Raw genomic sequence first — 18,565 nt, forward strand, 5'->3', positions numbered from 1 at the left:
AAGCTGACACAGATTTTGAACTCAGGACATCTGGATTTGGAGCCCGTATGATTATGCATAGTTGCTCAATGCAAACATTTTTCCTCCGGCCCTGTTTTACTGAACTACCCTTCCATTTCTCTTTCCTTTTTTTATAGCACACTTCTTCAAAGAGTAATAAATGCTTTCTTATCATATTTATATCCTTAATCCATTATTTTTATTTATACCCACCCTCATGAATAACCTTATGGGAACTACTGAACTGAATAGGAACTTCTAATTTTAATCCTATTTAATCCCTCAATTTCTTGCTTAATTTTTCCCACAATATAAATGTGCACTGCTTAAGTTTCAATTTTAATTTCAAGTCATTAATCCTCTCGCCCTCTTATATCTGAAGAATCTTAAGCCAAGCTTTTAAAATATCACATTGTTCTCCCAATTCACAAGCTCATGGAACTATTGTCCAAGTGGTAGGCAGAATTTCCTACTGTCTAGTGGACTTCTCCCCAAGTTTAATTCTTCATAAGTACTCATATCAATAAGATGCCAAGTACTATTACTTTTTTTTATTATGTTATGTTACTCACCATACATTACATCATTAGTTTTTGATGTAGTGTTCCATGAAGTACTATTACTTTTATGTTTAATTTTTCCCATATTTGTTTCTCTTCATTCTCATTTCGTGTCCCTGGTTTAGAGTCACAACTATATCTTATTTAGACATTATTAGTCAGTCTCCAATATGGCTTGTTAATAAGTGAATGCTTGTCACTCCCTAAACATGATATATACTTTATCACATCTGCTCATGCTGTTTTTTATTCTTATTCATATCCAAATCAAATGGCCTTTGGCCCATAAAACCCTCCAATTTCTCCTTCAGATAATGAGTCTCATTAGACATTTCATTATGTTCTAATATGACACCAACTCTATTACAGATTTCACTTTGCCTCACATTAGAGCTACTCAGATGTTTGCTGCCTCCACCAGACTGTAAACCAGATTACACAACAGAAACCTCCTGAATCCCTGAAGTGCCTAGCACAGTGCTAAAATGAACGCTGAATAATTCAATGAATGAATTAACGAGGATGCCACTGAGGTGAGGCAGAATCCATTCAGAGGTATGAAATGCTCATGCCAATTACTTAACAAGGTTATCAGAAATATCTAGAAAATGAGGCATAGAGAGGAAAGGCAGACTCAGAGAGTAACACCATTAAATTAAAATCAAGATCAACAGGAAAAAAAAGTATAGAAGCTAAAAGGGAAGCGAAATAATGAAGTTAGAAAGAACTCAGGGGGAAAAAGATCGAGAGAAGAACTGAAATGAGATTTCCTATATGTTACCTATTGTTTTCTTGGTGTATCTTTAGAGGAACTAGTGAAAATCTACCTAATTTTCACCTGCTTTAGATAGAGGCACATTTTATACTGTGGTCACACACACAGTTATTATTCTATCAATTACAGAAGCAGCAGTAACATACTGGCTTTTCTTTGTTTCAGCCATACTATATATATATATATATATATATAACTGTCAACTCTTAAAAACCAACACTTTTTCAAAATAAAATCTACAGTCTGATTTAATTTAAACCTACCTTTTATATCCAAAGGCTAGCGTTGGTTACTACTGAATTCAGGCTGTTTAGCCTGAAAAATATGAACAGTAACACTAGAATAAATTCAAATCTCTGACAGACTGTCTTGAAAATAAAGGTAAATAAAATTTCTTAAAACTATACCTGAGAACAATATAATGGGTGAACCTAACAGATTATTTCAAGCAAAGGCTATGTGATCATCCATTAAGAACTTTATATGAAGATTTTATCCTGGATAGTTAAAAGGCAGTCTACGAATAACATTGTAGCCCTACAGGAATAAGCTTATCCTATTTGAGAATGCTGGGGAATAAGTAAATATGCACTGACATGGTAACCTTATTTCTTCTAATGTTCATATCACACCTGTGGCCCATTATACTTCCAAAGTATGCAACTACCACCAACATTTCCCTTACCAAGAAAACAAAAATAATTCAACACACAGTCATTCAAATATTATTTAAATAGGACTCAAAGAGTTAAACTATCTAAAGGTTATTGCTTCAAGTTAATTTATGATTTAGAAGTTAAAATTTTATCCATTGACAGGTATTTTAAATGAACAATTCTATCTCAGCTCATTACTTCTTTTCTAACATTTTAAAGACTGAGAAACTAATATTTTAAAAATTCAGCCATAGCAAAATGGAGGATAGTTCAATAATCCAAAGAACTCATCTAAGAATGCACTCGTAGAGAAGTTTCAACTTAACTTCTATAGTTTCTTACTTCTTACATGTTAAAACAGATATGAAATGAGAAAGCCAAAGTTATGGGACAGTGAGTTAGTACAGGTATTTTCATGTGACTTCTGACCAAAAATATGATACATTGAACATGATAAAATACTACTTTTCTAATTATATGGCTTTTAAAAAAATTTTTAATGTTAAGGCATTCAGTGATACACTCTAAAAATCTATGTAGCTTAATATTTCTAGGAAGTATTTCTAGAATGTTTGTGTATTTGTAATTGTTTTAGTTTTTGTTGGACGATGACTTGCAAATGCGTCTGTAGTAGATGAATTATTCAGTCTGATTTTATGACCATAATTTTCTTTGCTATAATGCAGTCTTATAATGAGATATTATAGATTAGGGCTTTGCTAAAATTAAGATTTTAGTTTTTAAGTTTTAATGTACATTTTGTGAAAATGTAAAAATACAAACTCAGTTTACTATATTTTGGTTTGTGTGTTATATATATATATATATATATCTATTTTGGATTCAATTTTGAAGGGACACATGAACAATACTTTTGATTTTTCAATCATATAATAACCAGGTTAAACACTGAATGGGCTTGGCAACAAAAAAACAATCTGTCTTGGCAACAGAAAACACCTAAGAATGATGTGGGCACTTAATACATATTCAAGAAATGGCTAGTGATTAGTATCCATATGCATCAGACAACCTTTTGGTTCCAAGCATTGAGACAATTTCATTCTAAGCCATAGTATTTCATGTGTTTTTGCTACATGATATATGAAGAACTGTAGCAATTATGGTGGCACCTAAGTAACTCCTTTTAAACTAGCAATTTTCTAAATATTTATTTCTATCACAGGAATTACCCCAAAAGATCTAGGCATTTTGATAGTGGAGCCAAATTTTTATAGGGAAAACAAATAGTGGTAGAAAAAAACAGCTAACCCCTTCTACCTATACCAATCATCTACAAGACCCCACCTTTTAGAAACTGGTATAAAGTATACTTAAGACTCATTTCGACCACCATTTCTTTTTAGAAAAGTCTACTTAATGGCCTACATACCACAATAATTAACTGAAAGTAGCCTTATAAATTCATGAAAATCCCAGGTGGTAATTTTGTTCTTCCTAAGCTCTGTGGCTATTGAATGGTTCAGTAGAAAAACAAGTAAGAATTTCCAAAAGGCATTCACCTTGGAGGATACTAAAACACCCTAATTTAGTAAATAATATCTAAAAGACAACAATGAATATCTTATTTTCTAAAAACACACATGGGAAAACAGGCATCATTTAAATATAAGAAAACATATGAATACTGCTCTATTAGCTCACTGCTACATACTAATTTCCAATTAGTCTAGCTTTGCAGTTTCCCCCCTCATCACTCTACTGTAATAGCACATATAAAATACCCATGTTTCACAAAAGATGTTTGTTTTCATTGCACATCCTATAGAATCATATTTAAAAACTATAAACAGACTACACATACACATGGATACAAGGAAAACATCACCTAAGGGATTTTAATCCTTTGAGAAAACTCACACTCATATCTGTGGATCATTTTTTTTTCTCTCACAATTAACTACAAGAGAGAAGTGTATATTCTAGTGGTATTTAGTAAGGAAATACTAATGCTTCCTGGTTATTTTAGGGGGATGAATTCCTTCTCGAGAGAAACAGATCTAAATTTTAATTAACTCTGTTTAGTCCCTTATCCACCACCCATTCCCTTTTTTGAACCACTAAGACCAAAATAAAAAATATTACATTAATAAACAAAACAGCTCATTTCTGGACTAAAGTCACTATCTCAAACCACTCTGGGGCTATCAGAACCTGGAGGCAACCTACAGTTTCTAGAGTTTAAAGCAGTACTGGGAAGAAGCTAGGCTGTACACCCATTCATACACTGGTTTAAAAATTAGTGAAAAATCAAAAGCTGGGCATCAATTTCTTCCGCCAAAAACAAACAAATGCAAGAATTTAACTGTCCTGTACAAACCATATTACAAGATAAACAGCCCTAGTTGATGAAGGAAAACTCTGTAAAGATTTTCAACTAATTAATACAGAGAAATGTGAATTAAGGGAGAAAGGCAACATTCACAACCCCCAAATGAAATAAATTAACGCACCAATCTTTGGTGGATACTACTCAAGCCATTAGAGAAATATAATGGAAGGCTCAGAATGTCACCTCCTGAACCACAATCTATCTTAAAGCATCACTAAACATGGGATAACCAGATGTTTTATGCTTCCAATTGAGATACAGTATCAAACACAAGAACACCTATAAAGTATTCTTGCTTGAAAAATATAAATAAATACCACAACCTAAATCTAATCAAGCTTTTGGAGCTAACTTCTGGTTTACATAAAAAAACGCAAGGAACAAGTTGACACTACAAAGAAACAGCCACACCAATCAAGACTGTAGGACTTTTTCTCAAAATAACTAGGTTTCTTCATTAAGTCAGAGGAACTGAGGGTGAAGAGGAAGGCAGAGAACTATCACAGATTAATAGTGGCTTAGGAGAAATAACAACCAAATGCCATGTATGGCCCTTGAGAGGATCCTATTCTGAACAAATCAACTCTTAAAATACATTTTTTGAGATGACTGGGGAAATTTGAAGATGGATTGGGTATTCAATGACATTAAGAAATTACTGTCAAACTTGATGGGTATGATAATCATATTATGGTTTGATAAGAAAATGTCATTATTGTAAAGATATTATGATAATGTTTGAGATGACATGACATGATGTCAAGGATTTGCTTCAAAATACAATAGAAAAAATGAGCAGATAAAACAAGTGTAGAAACTACTAAATCAAGATGATGCGAATGTGGGATTCACTACATTGCTATATGATGACTGAACTCTTCGACAGTAAAAAGTTTTTTAAAATTACCATGTGAATAAGCCATTCAAAAGTAACAAAACAAGATTCAGAAATCACTTAAAAATAACTTTAAAAGAATATTTTAAAGCTTACTTGTTAATTTTATGTATCACAAACACAGAAGAAAACAAATTCAATTTAACAGCTAAACAATGTTCTATCAGAACAATTATACCAAGATATATTTATTTGGCATGAATAAACAAAGTATAAAATACTGTTTAACAAGCTATAAAGAAGTTTTCTGAGAAAACTTAACTTTGTTAAAGAAAACTTTTTAACTTTGTTAAAAAGCTAAAATTTAGCATCTAAAAATTACAAACTTTTCTCTATAGCAGTAATTATCAATTTCTATTACACAGTAAAATCATCTTGAGATCTTAAAAAAACTACAAACTCCTAGAACTCACTATTCATGATTCTCAGTCTAGGGTAGGGCCTGGTGATTTCAATGTGCAGAAAAACTTGAGATACTGTTCTATGGAACTACAGATTTACCTTCATGAACAAAGGTTTGTTATAGCTGTTTTCCATTATCAATTATTTTAAGGTCAACAGATTTCTCATAAAAAATTTGTTTTGCCTTTCTGTTAAGGCCATATGATGAGATGGGTGACTGCTACTTTATTCAACTCAAAATGCATAGAAAGCTCTAACATAAGTATTCTTTGTACAAATTATCTTCCCTAATTCTGAAAAGGTAGACAACAAGATCATGAAAAATTACTTCTAGCAATTTTTCTAAAAGTGATCCACCCCTTAATAAATTAACTGCACTTCTTAAACATGATAAAATGATCATAGTAACGATGTCTCAATTTATAAATCTCAAGGATTTTTATCACTTTGTTCTATGAAGTAGAATATGTGAATAACTAATAGTCTGCCAGGTTTGTGATTATGTATTTAGATGTCAGATTTCTAATTAATTACAAAGCCCTCAGTTTTCCTTCTTGAAAAAATTAATTTTCTGAGACACTATAACCCCTAGTTACTAAAAGGAAAACAGAAGCCAGGTATAAAAGCTAGTCTTAAAAAAATCACTGTGTAGGGGCGCCTGGGTGGCTCAGCTGGTTAAGCGACTGCCTTCGGCTCACGTCATGATCCTGGAGTCCCTGGATCGAGTCCTGCATCGGGCTCCCTGCCCAGCAGGGAGTCTGCTTCTCCCTCTGACCCTCCCCCCTCTCATGTGCTTTCTCTCTCTCATTCTCTCCCTCTCAAATAAATAAAATCTTTAAAAAAAATTACTGTGTAAAATAAACCAATTAAAATATATTGATTCCAAATTCAGTCAAGTTCTTAGATATAAAAATTATACAAGGTAAAGTGAATCCCCCTAAATATTCGCAGAAAAGAAGGATCACCTAGTTATTTGTGTTCTTACAGAATCTTTGAAATAAAGAGAGATCTATTATTTCATTTTGAACAAGTACTGTTTGAGGAAGACTCAGCAGGAAATGGATCTCACTGATACCAGTTTGTTGTATGCTGAAGTCACCTGACTTAATAAATTTCACTAGAGGCAAATAAACATAGAAAAGATTTAGTTACCATTCCAGAAGACGTGACCTCACTAAAGTAATACTGAATGTTACTATAAAGGGTGTTTGAAAACTACTTTAAAAGGCAAAACACAAGTGGTTCCTTATAAAGATCACAATATCCACAAATGTGTGGGGCGAAAAAGTTAACTTCACGTCCCATAGATGGATATTTTTGGATTGAGATAAATTATTTAAAAATAATTTTCCTATAAACTGGCTAGTTTAAAATATTGTGAATCAAGTTGAAGACTCAGCTCTTATGAAGTATGAATACCCTGAATACACATTTTACATGTATTGTACATCCCAATAGAAAGAACTTAGACAACTAATTCAGAGACTTGTAAATGTCTAATAAGCATTTAAAATTTATAAGCTAGCTCATAAAATAAAAATTAAAATAACAGTTTGACACATTCGTATTCCTATCAAATTAATATCCTAACAAATCCAAAATATAATACTCAATGCTGATAGGCAAAAAAGTAGAATAGCCAGCCTCATAGATCATTCATATTAATATCATCTTTTTAGAAAGAAATTTGCAGTAAGAATCAGGAGTCTCTAACATTTTCTTTGATCTGATAAATCTAGCTCTAGGAATCTAGTCTCAGGAAATAATCTGAAAGACAAAAAAGTTATGTACAGGGTGTTTGTAACAATGCTATATATATGTTAATAAAAAGTATGGAAGTAGATTAAATGTCCAATAAAGGTACTTTCAAAAGTACTATAAATCCACTAGCATGCTAGACAGCTATTAAAATTTTTTAAAAATTCTTACTAATAATTACAATAAAACATAACACAGAACTGCACATACAGTGTGATTTTAATTTTGTATAAAATTACATATTTACATAGAAAATAAAAGAAAAAATGGTTACCTCTTGTAAATTATCAAAACTACCAGAGTCCATAGCATTATTTGATTTTTGAAACTTTTAACTTATCTAACATTCAAAAAATATCTGGGGATACTTAATATAAAAACCCAGTTATAACAAGATGCAAAACCATTAAAACAGGTAAATGATGAAGTCATTTAGTAAAAAAAAAGGTGAATTCACATTATCTTCACTCTTTCTTATCAGAGTGCAGAAATAAAGATATACTGAAATATTCAAAATAGAGCTAGAAAATGAAGACAAATTTATTAAGTAGTGAACTTTACTCATATGCTTTTAATGCAAAAAATGCAGAACACCTGAAAAATGAATAATAAATGTATAGAGGAGGATACAATGATGCCAGGGCTTCATAATCTTCTATGAGAAAGACATTTCATTACTACTTAAAAGAAATTTCACCAGGGCCATGAGGTTACAAGGAAAACAGAGATGAATTCCCTAGAAGAATCCAGGTGACTTCTAACCAGGACTCCACCCAGAATCCAAACACACACAGACACGTCTAACTATATCCAAATGGGCAAAACACACAAACTCCTTCAAGTCCAAGGAAGGGATTGTTATGGTCCTGTGCTTGATGCTAGCTGGAATTTCTTGATATTTTACACTAAGCTGTTTAATGACCTGGATGTGAATTTTTAAACTTCTCAGAAACTGCATGTAAAATCTTGAATTTATCTACTTCGTGTTAAGGATTAAATAATGTATCTGTTCCAGCAGATCTACTGTGCCTAGTAGAATGCCTAGGACCTGGGAATTATTCAATAAACGCTGTTTTTCTCTTCTATAAAATAATACAATTTCTATCAGTAAATAATTTAAGAATCTATAGTAATAATTATAAGCAAAGACCATGTATCACTCATTGTCCCACTCTTGACTTTACCTTTAAAAATGGTACACTATCAAATAGTCAACAAGCCAAGTTGAGGGAATAAAGGCTTAAACTAAGCCCACACAGTGATAAAGAGATTCTGTTAGAAAAGAATGTTATTAACCTAAAGAATGTGTTAAAATCATGATAAACAATTATGGTTTGTTTGTGCTAGATGTATTAGAAAATCAGAATAAAGGGTCAATTCTGTCTGAAGTTACCAGAATTAATTTCAAATATCAATTGCTTCTCTTGTGCATAAGGTGTCTCTGTTCATGGATGTATCACTTATATTACTACATACTTATAATGGATAGCACAAGTGTTACATATCTACAGTAAATATGTATCTACTTGTAAGAATTACTTCATTATAATATACTTTTACTGAGACATAAACTGAACTATAAGAGCTAGTTTATAACTCATCAATCTTCAGTTCCAAATGGACAGAAACTTTAATTTAAAGATAATCTTACACATATATAAGAAACCAAGAATTTCCCAAACACAGCAAATAAAACTATAAAATTTCATCTTAAGTTATAAATCACTTCACTCATTTCATTTGCAAAATAACACTTTCCCCTATTTTTTCTTCATCTTGATTCCATCAACTAGTAGTTGCAAATTTTTGCATTGTTTTTCTTGTCTGTGTGAGGTGAGTCAGATCCATTGTAGAATGAGGTGAAATATAAATAATTTAAGACAAAATGTGAATACCAAAATAAATTTTATAGAAAATCCTTCCTAGTTTAAATTGTTTTTTAAGAGACAGGCTATAACATGTGTTGAAAAAAATCCATATGACTACTTCCATTACATGTTTTGCCTGTTCACTTTTCACTGTTTCTATGCAGTGCTAAATTATAACCATTAGATTAGCTCTAAAGAATATACACAAGGACTCTAAAACTGGCCTTAGACCTAGACAGTGTGACATCAAATTTAACGTGAAATTAGGAACTCAACAGTATTTCATCAGAGCTTTTCTTTTTATTTTGAGAGAGAAAATGAGGATGGTGAAAGGAATATAGCTGACAGAATTTTCCTAATACTTTAGGTTTTTTCCTACCAACAGCATTCAAATGCCTCTTGTCCAAAAAATAAAATAAAATAAAGCCTAACACAATTTCTTAAATTCCAAAATGGGGGATTCATTATACTTACTGGAGTTTAACAGGCACCTTCCCATTTGGTAAAATGGGAGAAAAGTGGTATAGACAATAAAAATCATACCTAAGAGGGATGTCTCCTTGGCAAATGCTGCAGCAATAGCTGGGTCCAATGCAGGCTGTCCATCCCCAGATGGAAGATCAGGTCGAGTATAATCCCTACTTTTATCATTGTTGTATTTTACATTCAAATTCACAAGTTTGGAAAAATCAATCCTTAGGGTACAGCAAGCATTATAAATATTCTGACCATCTAGGGCCTGTAAAAGTGAATAAAGTATATCAGCAGTCTTAAGGAATGAAAAGAACAGGACTTCGACAATAAAACCCAACAATGAAGACCTGCACATAAAAGACACCAGGAAAGGGATCAAGTATCATACATCATTGTTATCCCAACTGTACATGTATTCATTTCCACAAATACTATCTTCTTTAAATAGAAAAGTGCTACTTAAATCTAAAATACAACCAGTGAAACATATGCTAATGCTTTCAATTTAAAAAAAAATCTGCAAATAATTCAATTTAAAAAAAATAAACAAGGATTACAAATATAGTCAGTCCTGCCAAAGTCATACCATAACAGTCTGCATACTTTAATTTTATTATATATACACATTTTTTGCTGGATGGCAGTACTTTGATGTCACATTTTATGAAGTGCTTCAAGCCAAATAAGTATCACTATAATGCATAATAGCAATTCCCATGAACTGGGGCGAATACTATTATTTCCTTAACTTGAGGTGCTCAACCTGAATCAAAATAGACTGTTGAATTAGAAAATGCAATGTCATCCCAGGAAAGGTCGGGAACAGAAGAGTGCAAGCTCTAGAGTTGAAAGCCTACACTGAATTAGGTCATCTTGAACAAGTTACTTAACCTCTGAATCTCAGGATCTTTCTTAATCTGGAAAACAGATAATAATGGCTGCCAGGATCCTCACAAGGTTACCTTGAGGATTAAATAAAAGATCACATATGTCAAAGTACAATGTGAATTATAAAAGACATATGCTGCTGTTACAATTATTATGGGTTTTTTTTTTCCTGGTCCTACATAATCATCATGTCTACTCCAGCTGGATATAAGCCTAGAACAAACTAAAGAACAAGGGAATATATTGTTAATTTTTCATTAGAAGAATAACATTTACTGTATAAAATGGTTTAGAAATGAAAAATGTTTAGCTCTATAAACCACTGTGAAAATGAAATAACAGTTCTTCTGATAATACATCAATAGATTAAGCCTGATGTTTATATAGACCAAGATCCATTAGGCATGTAAATCTAGTATTATTTTGATAAGAGACCAACACTTTTTTGCATGACCTTTTTAGAAATTGGACTGAAATATATATGAACCTTAGGACAAATTCAAGAGATTGTTGAATTTTTCCCTCCAACCCTCACTAATACCTCCACTGTTAATCTTTTTCTGAGCTGTTATTCTCTTATAAAGCATAATGCTAGGGGGCAAAATTTTCAAATTAACTGAAAATAACTGCCAAAAATTTTAACTAGTATATAAAAAGAATTTCGTTGGCTCTATCACTCAAACTGCGTTTACATAGCAGTGGTTCCCAGAGCTTTCAAAAACAAACAGAAACAGAGCACTGAGCTGCCACCCCCAAAGATTATGATTTCTTAGTTCAGGATACCTAAGAATCCCATTTTTTTTTTTTTAAACAAGCAATCTACATGACAAGAACCTAGGTGGGCTCTGGACCATACTTTGAAGAACACTATAAATTCTCTTCAGCAAAACCTAAAGGTACACCTTGCCAGCTAACTGAATTCCCAGTGCTTAAGACACATTTTTCATCTCCCATTCATATGGAGCAACTGTCACTAGAAGAGGAGAGGTAGGCTTGAGATTCTCTTTCTAAACTTGTATTCTTTTGCCTATAAGGTTATATAACCTCCACTGTTTAAACGAGCATAAAAATGTAGCAACTCTACTAAAGTTTAGAACTAACTCATTCCATAATATACTGAGATATATAAGGATGACTGCAAAATGGGAAGAGATCTGTAACACAGCAGATGCTGGGAGAGTTGTGACATGGGATGAAAGTTCTAATACCTACAATGTGCCATACACTGTGCTATGTTCTAGGAATTCAGCAGAAAACAAAGAACACAAGGTATCCACTCTTTACATGACTTAGAGTAAAACTGAAAATACAGACATCTAACAATAATTATAAATTTGATGTGTGGTAGTGAGAACTAAGAAAAGGAGGGGATATAATGTAGTTGGAAGTTCATGGAAGACCTCTCTGAGACTTGCAAACCTGAAAGAAAACAGGAAGAGTTGGACATAAAAAGACAAAGAGAAAGCAGTAGAAGCAAATGCAGCATCAAGCTGTAAGCCTGAGAAATCAGAGAAAAATACAGCATATGCAAGCTATTTTAAAAAGTCCAATATAGTAAAAGGCAAGACAAGCTGAGGACTGATTAAGAGTTTTGTAAGCCATGTTAAGGACTGAGGACTTTATACTAAGGACAAAAGTCAGTCACTAAAGGGCACTGACAATGGAAGTTATAGGACTTTAAGTTGAGATCATTCTTTGTACTCTGTGGAAAAACAGGTGTAGGGGAAGAAGTCAAAGTGGTGACCTGAGTCAGAAGGCCACTGAAGATTTAAGAGATGATGGCTTAGATCAGTGCTTTATTCAAGCTGTGATTCATGGACTAGCAGCCCAAACTCATCTGCATGAAGATAAGGAGTCTATGTCAGAATCTTTATCAATATCACACTAAACACATTATAGCTAGAAGTATGCTGACTTGTATTTTGGCAAAAGCTCCTGGTAACATCAGAGACCAGCACTTTGAGTAACACCTGGCTTAGCCTAGGGTGGTGGCAAGAGAGGTGGGAGACAAAAGGATAGATTTGACAGAAATTTAGGATGAGAATCAGTAAGATTTGGTGATAGGCTGAAAGTAAAAGGAATAAAAGCCATGTTTTCTGGCTTGTTATTGATGTCAAATTTGGTACCCTGAGCTTTACTATCACAGTAAACACCACAGATGAGGCAGGGTTTTTTCTGGGGGGGGAGGGGGGTTAAGTTACAGGAGTTGAATTGAACACACTAAGTCTGAAGGTGCCTGATGGTCCACTAAGTTCCTAGTCTGGATTTCTTAGAAAAGATCTGATGCTAGAGAGTGTGGGCATGTGGGCACTGTCAGAGTCACAAAGGTATAATACAGATGTGGGAACAGGTAGTCCCCCATGCAGAAAGGGGAGGGATATGATAAGACATAGAGAGGCAGAATATATCTAAGCGAGAAGTGTTAGACACCAGGAGAAGAGATGAGTTTAAGAAAGAGAATGGCTCACAGTGTCAAATGTTAGCTAAGAGGATAGGGATGATAAGGGCTGAATAATGTGGTTGAGATTTAGCACTGTAGCGATCGCTGGTGACACTGCGAAAAACAATTTGTGTAAAGGGGGATTGGAACCAAATTGCGGTAGGTAGAAAAATAAAAAGGAGGTAAGTATAAACAGCAAACAAAGAGAGCTTATTTAGTAAATCTGCCTATAAATGAAAAGGGAAAAGAAGAGGTGAACAGATGGAGAGTTACATGGAATTCAGGGTAAATTCACATACAATGAAAGAGATTTAAGGATGTTTGAAACACTGGTGAGAAGTAGCCAACAGAGAGAAAAATATAAGAGAAAGAGGGGATGACAATGCAAAGTCTCTTGGAGGGCAGAAGAGGATAGAATCTGGTGTTACGGTCTTAGAAATATCTATGCTTTTTATTAGAAGAGAAAGATAGTTGTGGTATAAGCAGATTTTGTGAGAAAAGCTGACTGAGTTTCCATCTGATAGTTTCTATTTTTCCTGAGAAGCAGGAGGCAAGGTCATAAGGGGGAGTAAGGAGGGACTTGGTGGAATGAGAATTTTCTGGTATAGTCATTGTGAAAAATGGGACATCATGATGATTAGAGAAATATGGTAAGGTTTTTCAAGTAAAGGGCCTAGTCTAGTTGTAGTTGATGATGATGAATTTCAACCGGTACCAAGTGCTAGATTATATGATATTCTCTAGGTATACTAAACAGTCCAGATACAGGCATGAAGAAAGATTACCACAGTCATCAAAACTATATGTTTTAACAAGGTGTCAGGGTTACAAGATAATGGGGCAAGCAAGTTTGGGAAATAAATATTTTTCCTTCTCATTATAATAGTGAAATGAAGTTGAGTTCAGATACCAGAATAGTTAATTAGTAATTAATATTAAATAATTACCTACTCTCCTGGAATTACAATTAATTGTACATCTTTGTAGAAAAGAACTGAGTGAGTGTATATGACGTTAACAAATACCTGATGCTTATTATCTGTACACGGAAGATTGGCTAAATGAAAACTTCAAATACCTGATAACATTATTAAAGCATAATCTTTTAGATTACTATAGATTACTTCAGATAAAATACACATATAAACTACTTTCCCCATTGAATTATAGCCCAAATGCAGTGTAATTCCAAATCAAATTCCATTTCATTGGTCTTTTACCAAATACTCATCCCTCTGCATCAGAAGGGATGACAAAAAATATTCCACATTAAGAAAAACACGCACTATAAATATGTTGTGAAGGTACAAAAAAAAAAAAAATGCCATAAAGATCATGGCTTCTAGGTTGTCTGCTACTGATCAAACCTCATACCACATGGATTTTGGCTACTCTTTAAATACAAGGTATCTCCAAAGTTGGAGGGCTGGGCACATAAAGAGAAATTATTTTTGGAAAAAAGAATTCCAAGTGTTAATGTATGCCTGAAAAGGAAAATATAATTAAGATTAGGTCCTGTAACTTAAGAACCAGTGAGTAACAACATACTGGAGAAAAACAGGCTGAAAATATGTCTACCTCACATATAGTGTGTATTATGATAAGTAATTTTAGCCTCCCCTTGTAACACAGGAAAAATTCCTGTTCTGTTTACAACATAAAATATCAGAAAAAAATGATATAATACTTGCTAAACTATTTCAATTATGCCAACATTAACGGTGCAGACTTTGTGCTACCTGAAGCTATTTTTGCTTCCCAAATGAGATTGAGGATAGAAACACAATGAAACAATCAAAAATGGTCTGGGTTCCATACAATCTATCTTAATCTAGAGAAAGCACTGAAGTACTACACTGTAATTAGTTTGAAAGTAAGAGTAAAAGAGAGAAAAAGAGGTAAGACAGAAGGTAAAGGAAGATAAGACAGTTGATGTAATGGTTTAATAATGAATATTTAATGGTTTAACAACAGAATAATAATCACAATGAGATAATATGACACAAGAAGTTAAAGAGCTAGAGCAAAGGTGGATTTAAATACAATACATGAACAGAGGATTAAGGCATTTAGAAGTAAAAATACGGTATGCAGTTTTCAAGGGTAGCCATGATGTGGGAACAGATTTTACTTCTTTTAATAAATAGTTTCTTACCCTCCATATATAACAATAAAAAAATATAAAGGATGTAAATAATAGACTAGAAACCTATTCAAAAAAGCTGGCTTTAAAAACAAATCTTTAAAAAGAATATTAAATATACTGTAGTCTTAAATAAACTAAGAACCTATCATAACATCTGAGCCACATGTGTGATGATATACTTTAGCCAAACTGTCTTGATAGCTTAATTAATTACTCTGAAACTCCCACTGAAAAACTTTTAAGATCTTTACTGGTGTGCATGCTCTACCCTCAAGAGCTTAAAACTTCGGACCTACGTCAAACAAAAATGCAAAATAACAGAAGTCTATATTATAGATAACTACACATACAACTATCCTTAAAAAGAAACACTCATCACGAATTTAAGCTTTCCTAATAGTATCTAAATGACACCAATTTGTGCCATCTATACTGCCAAGTTATGTCAGTATTAATAACATTAGCTACATATATGCGTGTATGTCTATCTGCCCCTGAAAAATATCACTATCTCAAAAAAAAAAAAAGCTCCAGACTTACTAGTTTTGCTTGTTGAGCATTTACTGGATCACCATACTGGAGAAGAGCTTGAAACTGGTTATTTTTTGTAAATGTGATTATCTTCAATACAGCACCAAACTTAGAAAATATCTGTTAAAACATTAAAATCAAAGTATTATTTATCTGCTGTATCATTATTTCTCCAGTTTATGGGTAAACATGAAAATTAAGTTAAACTTACTTGGTGAAGAACATCAAGTGTTACAGGGTAGTACATATTGTCAATAATTATTCTAAGCACTGGACTCTGGGCTGGAGTCACCGCACTCTCACTAACTGTGGTGCCACTAAGAGGAGTATTTGCTGTCTGGACAGCTGTCACAGCTTGAAGAACTGCTTGAGCACGCTGAAAATTGAAAGATAAACACTTTAAAACACACTCAGTATTTTCACTTCTACTCTGCTGCATGTTACACTATTAGCTCATTTCTTTTCTAGGACACATACAGATGAAACAAAATTTAAGTCACTCAATAGCCAGGTTTTATCTGTTTATAATTCAAGTATTCTACTAGTATTTACTTCAAAACAATTATCTAGGGTTTGGGACCTATACTGAACAAGCAAAGATAGGCAAAGTAATTTATTTTCAGAAGAACAAAATATAAGGACGCCTGGGTGGCTCAGTTGGTTAAGCGTCTGCCTTCAGCTCAGGTCATATGATCCCAGGGTCCTGGGATTTGAGTCCCACATCGGGCTCCCTGCTCAGCGAGAGTGTGCTTCTCCCTCCCTGCCTCCGCTCCCCCTGCTTTGTGCTGACAAATAAATAAATAAAATCTTAAAAAAAAAAAAAAATACAGTTTGGCAGATTCACATAATCAGAAACTTTTAGAGACCAATAAAACTTCAATCTAACATTATTCACTCCATGAGAAAGGCACATGGTAAACCTCAGCAAGATTACTAGATTACCCAAAAAAAAAACTCCCATAAAGCTTATGTCTAATACAATCTTAAAGGAGGAATACTCAGGATACATATTAAGTTCTTTTTCATTACTAGCATAAATTCTAAGATACTGCTAATTAAACCAGGAGAGATCCACTACTATTGAGACACAATTTCTGAGTTTTTTTTGGAAAAAAAAAAAAAAAAAAAAACAGAATAGAATATTACTACTGTGACAGGTTCATTGATAAGGAAATAATTTTTCTACCTATCTGGAGTCAAAAAACCTATATAAAGGCAAATAACTATTAAGTAACAATGACAAATACTGTTACATTGCTTTAGAGTTTGAAAAAGCTATGCTGGCAGATGAATAGGAATATTAACTGAACACCATCATAAATGAAAAGGAAGGAGAACATAAAAGAATTAGGCCAACACTTATGAGAATAAACAAAAATAGTGCTCCCTCTAGCAGCACATTTGCTATGGCGATAATCATTTTGCAATACAGAAGTGTATCAAATCAACACATTATATACCTTAAATTACACAATATATCGAATATATCTCAATAAATCTGTAAACAAAAAAGAAATAGTTCACTGAAATGTCACATAACCAGGAGATCACAGAGTTTGGAATTCAAAGAGACCATATGCCCATCTGGTTAAACCTCATTATTTAAATGCTCATGAAATAATATGACCTACAAATTTATATATTGGCTAAGTGACTCAAAGTATTTTAAGTAGGTTACTGCAATATTACTTCCTTCATTAGTAAAGCATGCCCTTGGATATATTTGTTATTACAAGCAAAGAAATAGCACAAATTAGGAAAACACTAACATCTCCGCTTTCAAATAATGGAATGTCTTTTTAAAGGAATCACATGATCATATATATACTATCCAAATGGTACAAACGGTAAAGTTTCCTCTGCAACCCTATCACCCTACCTGCTTTCCCCTACCCATTCCTCACCAATATTATTGTGGGTATCCCCTCCGGAGATACCATCTACACATATGAGCATATATGTATCTAGTCTATATAAGCACACAGGTATATGTCTACTCCATACCTTCTTCCCCAATATTATTCACTTCTCTCCACCTTCTCTTTTTAGCTTAATAATTAGGTTCTCCATTATCATTAACAATAACTTTCTACATTTTTTTAATTGAGGAAAACAGAGTTGGCTTGCCAACCTAGGTTTTAATTAAACTTAGAGAACCATTACATACACATATAAATGGACACAAATCAGAAGTGTATAAGCTCAATAAAACATCACAAATTAGACAGATCTATGAAATGACTAGATAAAAAATAGAACATTATCAAAACTCTAATTGCATCACATAGTATGTATTCTACTTTGGTCTGGCATTTTTTGTTTTGTTTTGGCTTCTTTCAATAAATATTACTTTTATGATGTGCATCCATGTTTTACAGGTACCAGCAGCTTGGTCATTCTTTTGTATTCTAACAAATTCCAATGAATGAATATGCCACAACATATTCTACTGCTGCGGAACATTTGGATCATTTCCAGCTTTGGACTAATGCATTAGTGTTCCATGAGCTTTCTCATACATATCTTTTGATGCACATATAATGTTTTTTCAGGTATGTAACTAGGAATAGATTTACTACGTCAAAGAATATGTATATGCTCAGCTTCACTACATATTTCAAGTTTTTAAACATGATTCTATGAATTTACATTCCCATACGTATATATGAAAGTTCTAGCTTCTCTACCTTGTTACCAACACTTGGCATCACTCATCTCATCAATTTGATGGTACATGGTAGTATTTCACTATGATTTTAATTTGTGTTGAGGTTTCTTAGTGCAAACCTAATCCACTCTTTGTGGATCAAAAGATAACT

General features: G+C 33.1%; 1 protein-coding gene across 1 annotated transcript in view; it reads right to left on the reverse strand.

Moving 5' to 3' along the window:
- PTBP2 (polypyrimidine tract binding protein 2) overlaps positions 1-18,565 on the reverse strand; it is an 83,420-nt gene that overhangs the window by 17,402 nt on the left and 47,453 nt on the right. The window contains exons 6-8 of the mRNA XM_088022349.1: positions 15,958-16,122; positions 15,756-15,866; positions 9,811-10,006 (exon numbers count right to left, since the gene is read on the reverse strand). Coding sequence (XP_087878475.1) covers positions 9,811-10,006; positions 15,756-15,866; positions 15,958-16,122 — 472 coding nt within the window. The remainder of the gene's footprint in view (positions 1-9,810; positions 10,007-15,755; positions 15,867-15,957; positions 16,123-18,565) is intronic.

Source organism: Eumetopias jubatus, unplaced genomic scaffold (assembly GCF_037043125.1).
Source record: "Eumetopias jubatus isolate StellerSeaLion01/CBP00866 unplaced genomic scaffold, mEumJub1_p1.0 scaffold_4, whole genome shotgun sequence".
NCBI lineage: Eukaryota > Metazoa > Chordata > Mammalia > Carnivora > Otariidae > Eumetopias > Eumetopias jubatus.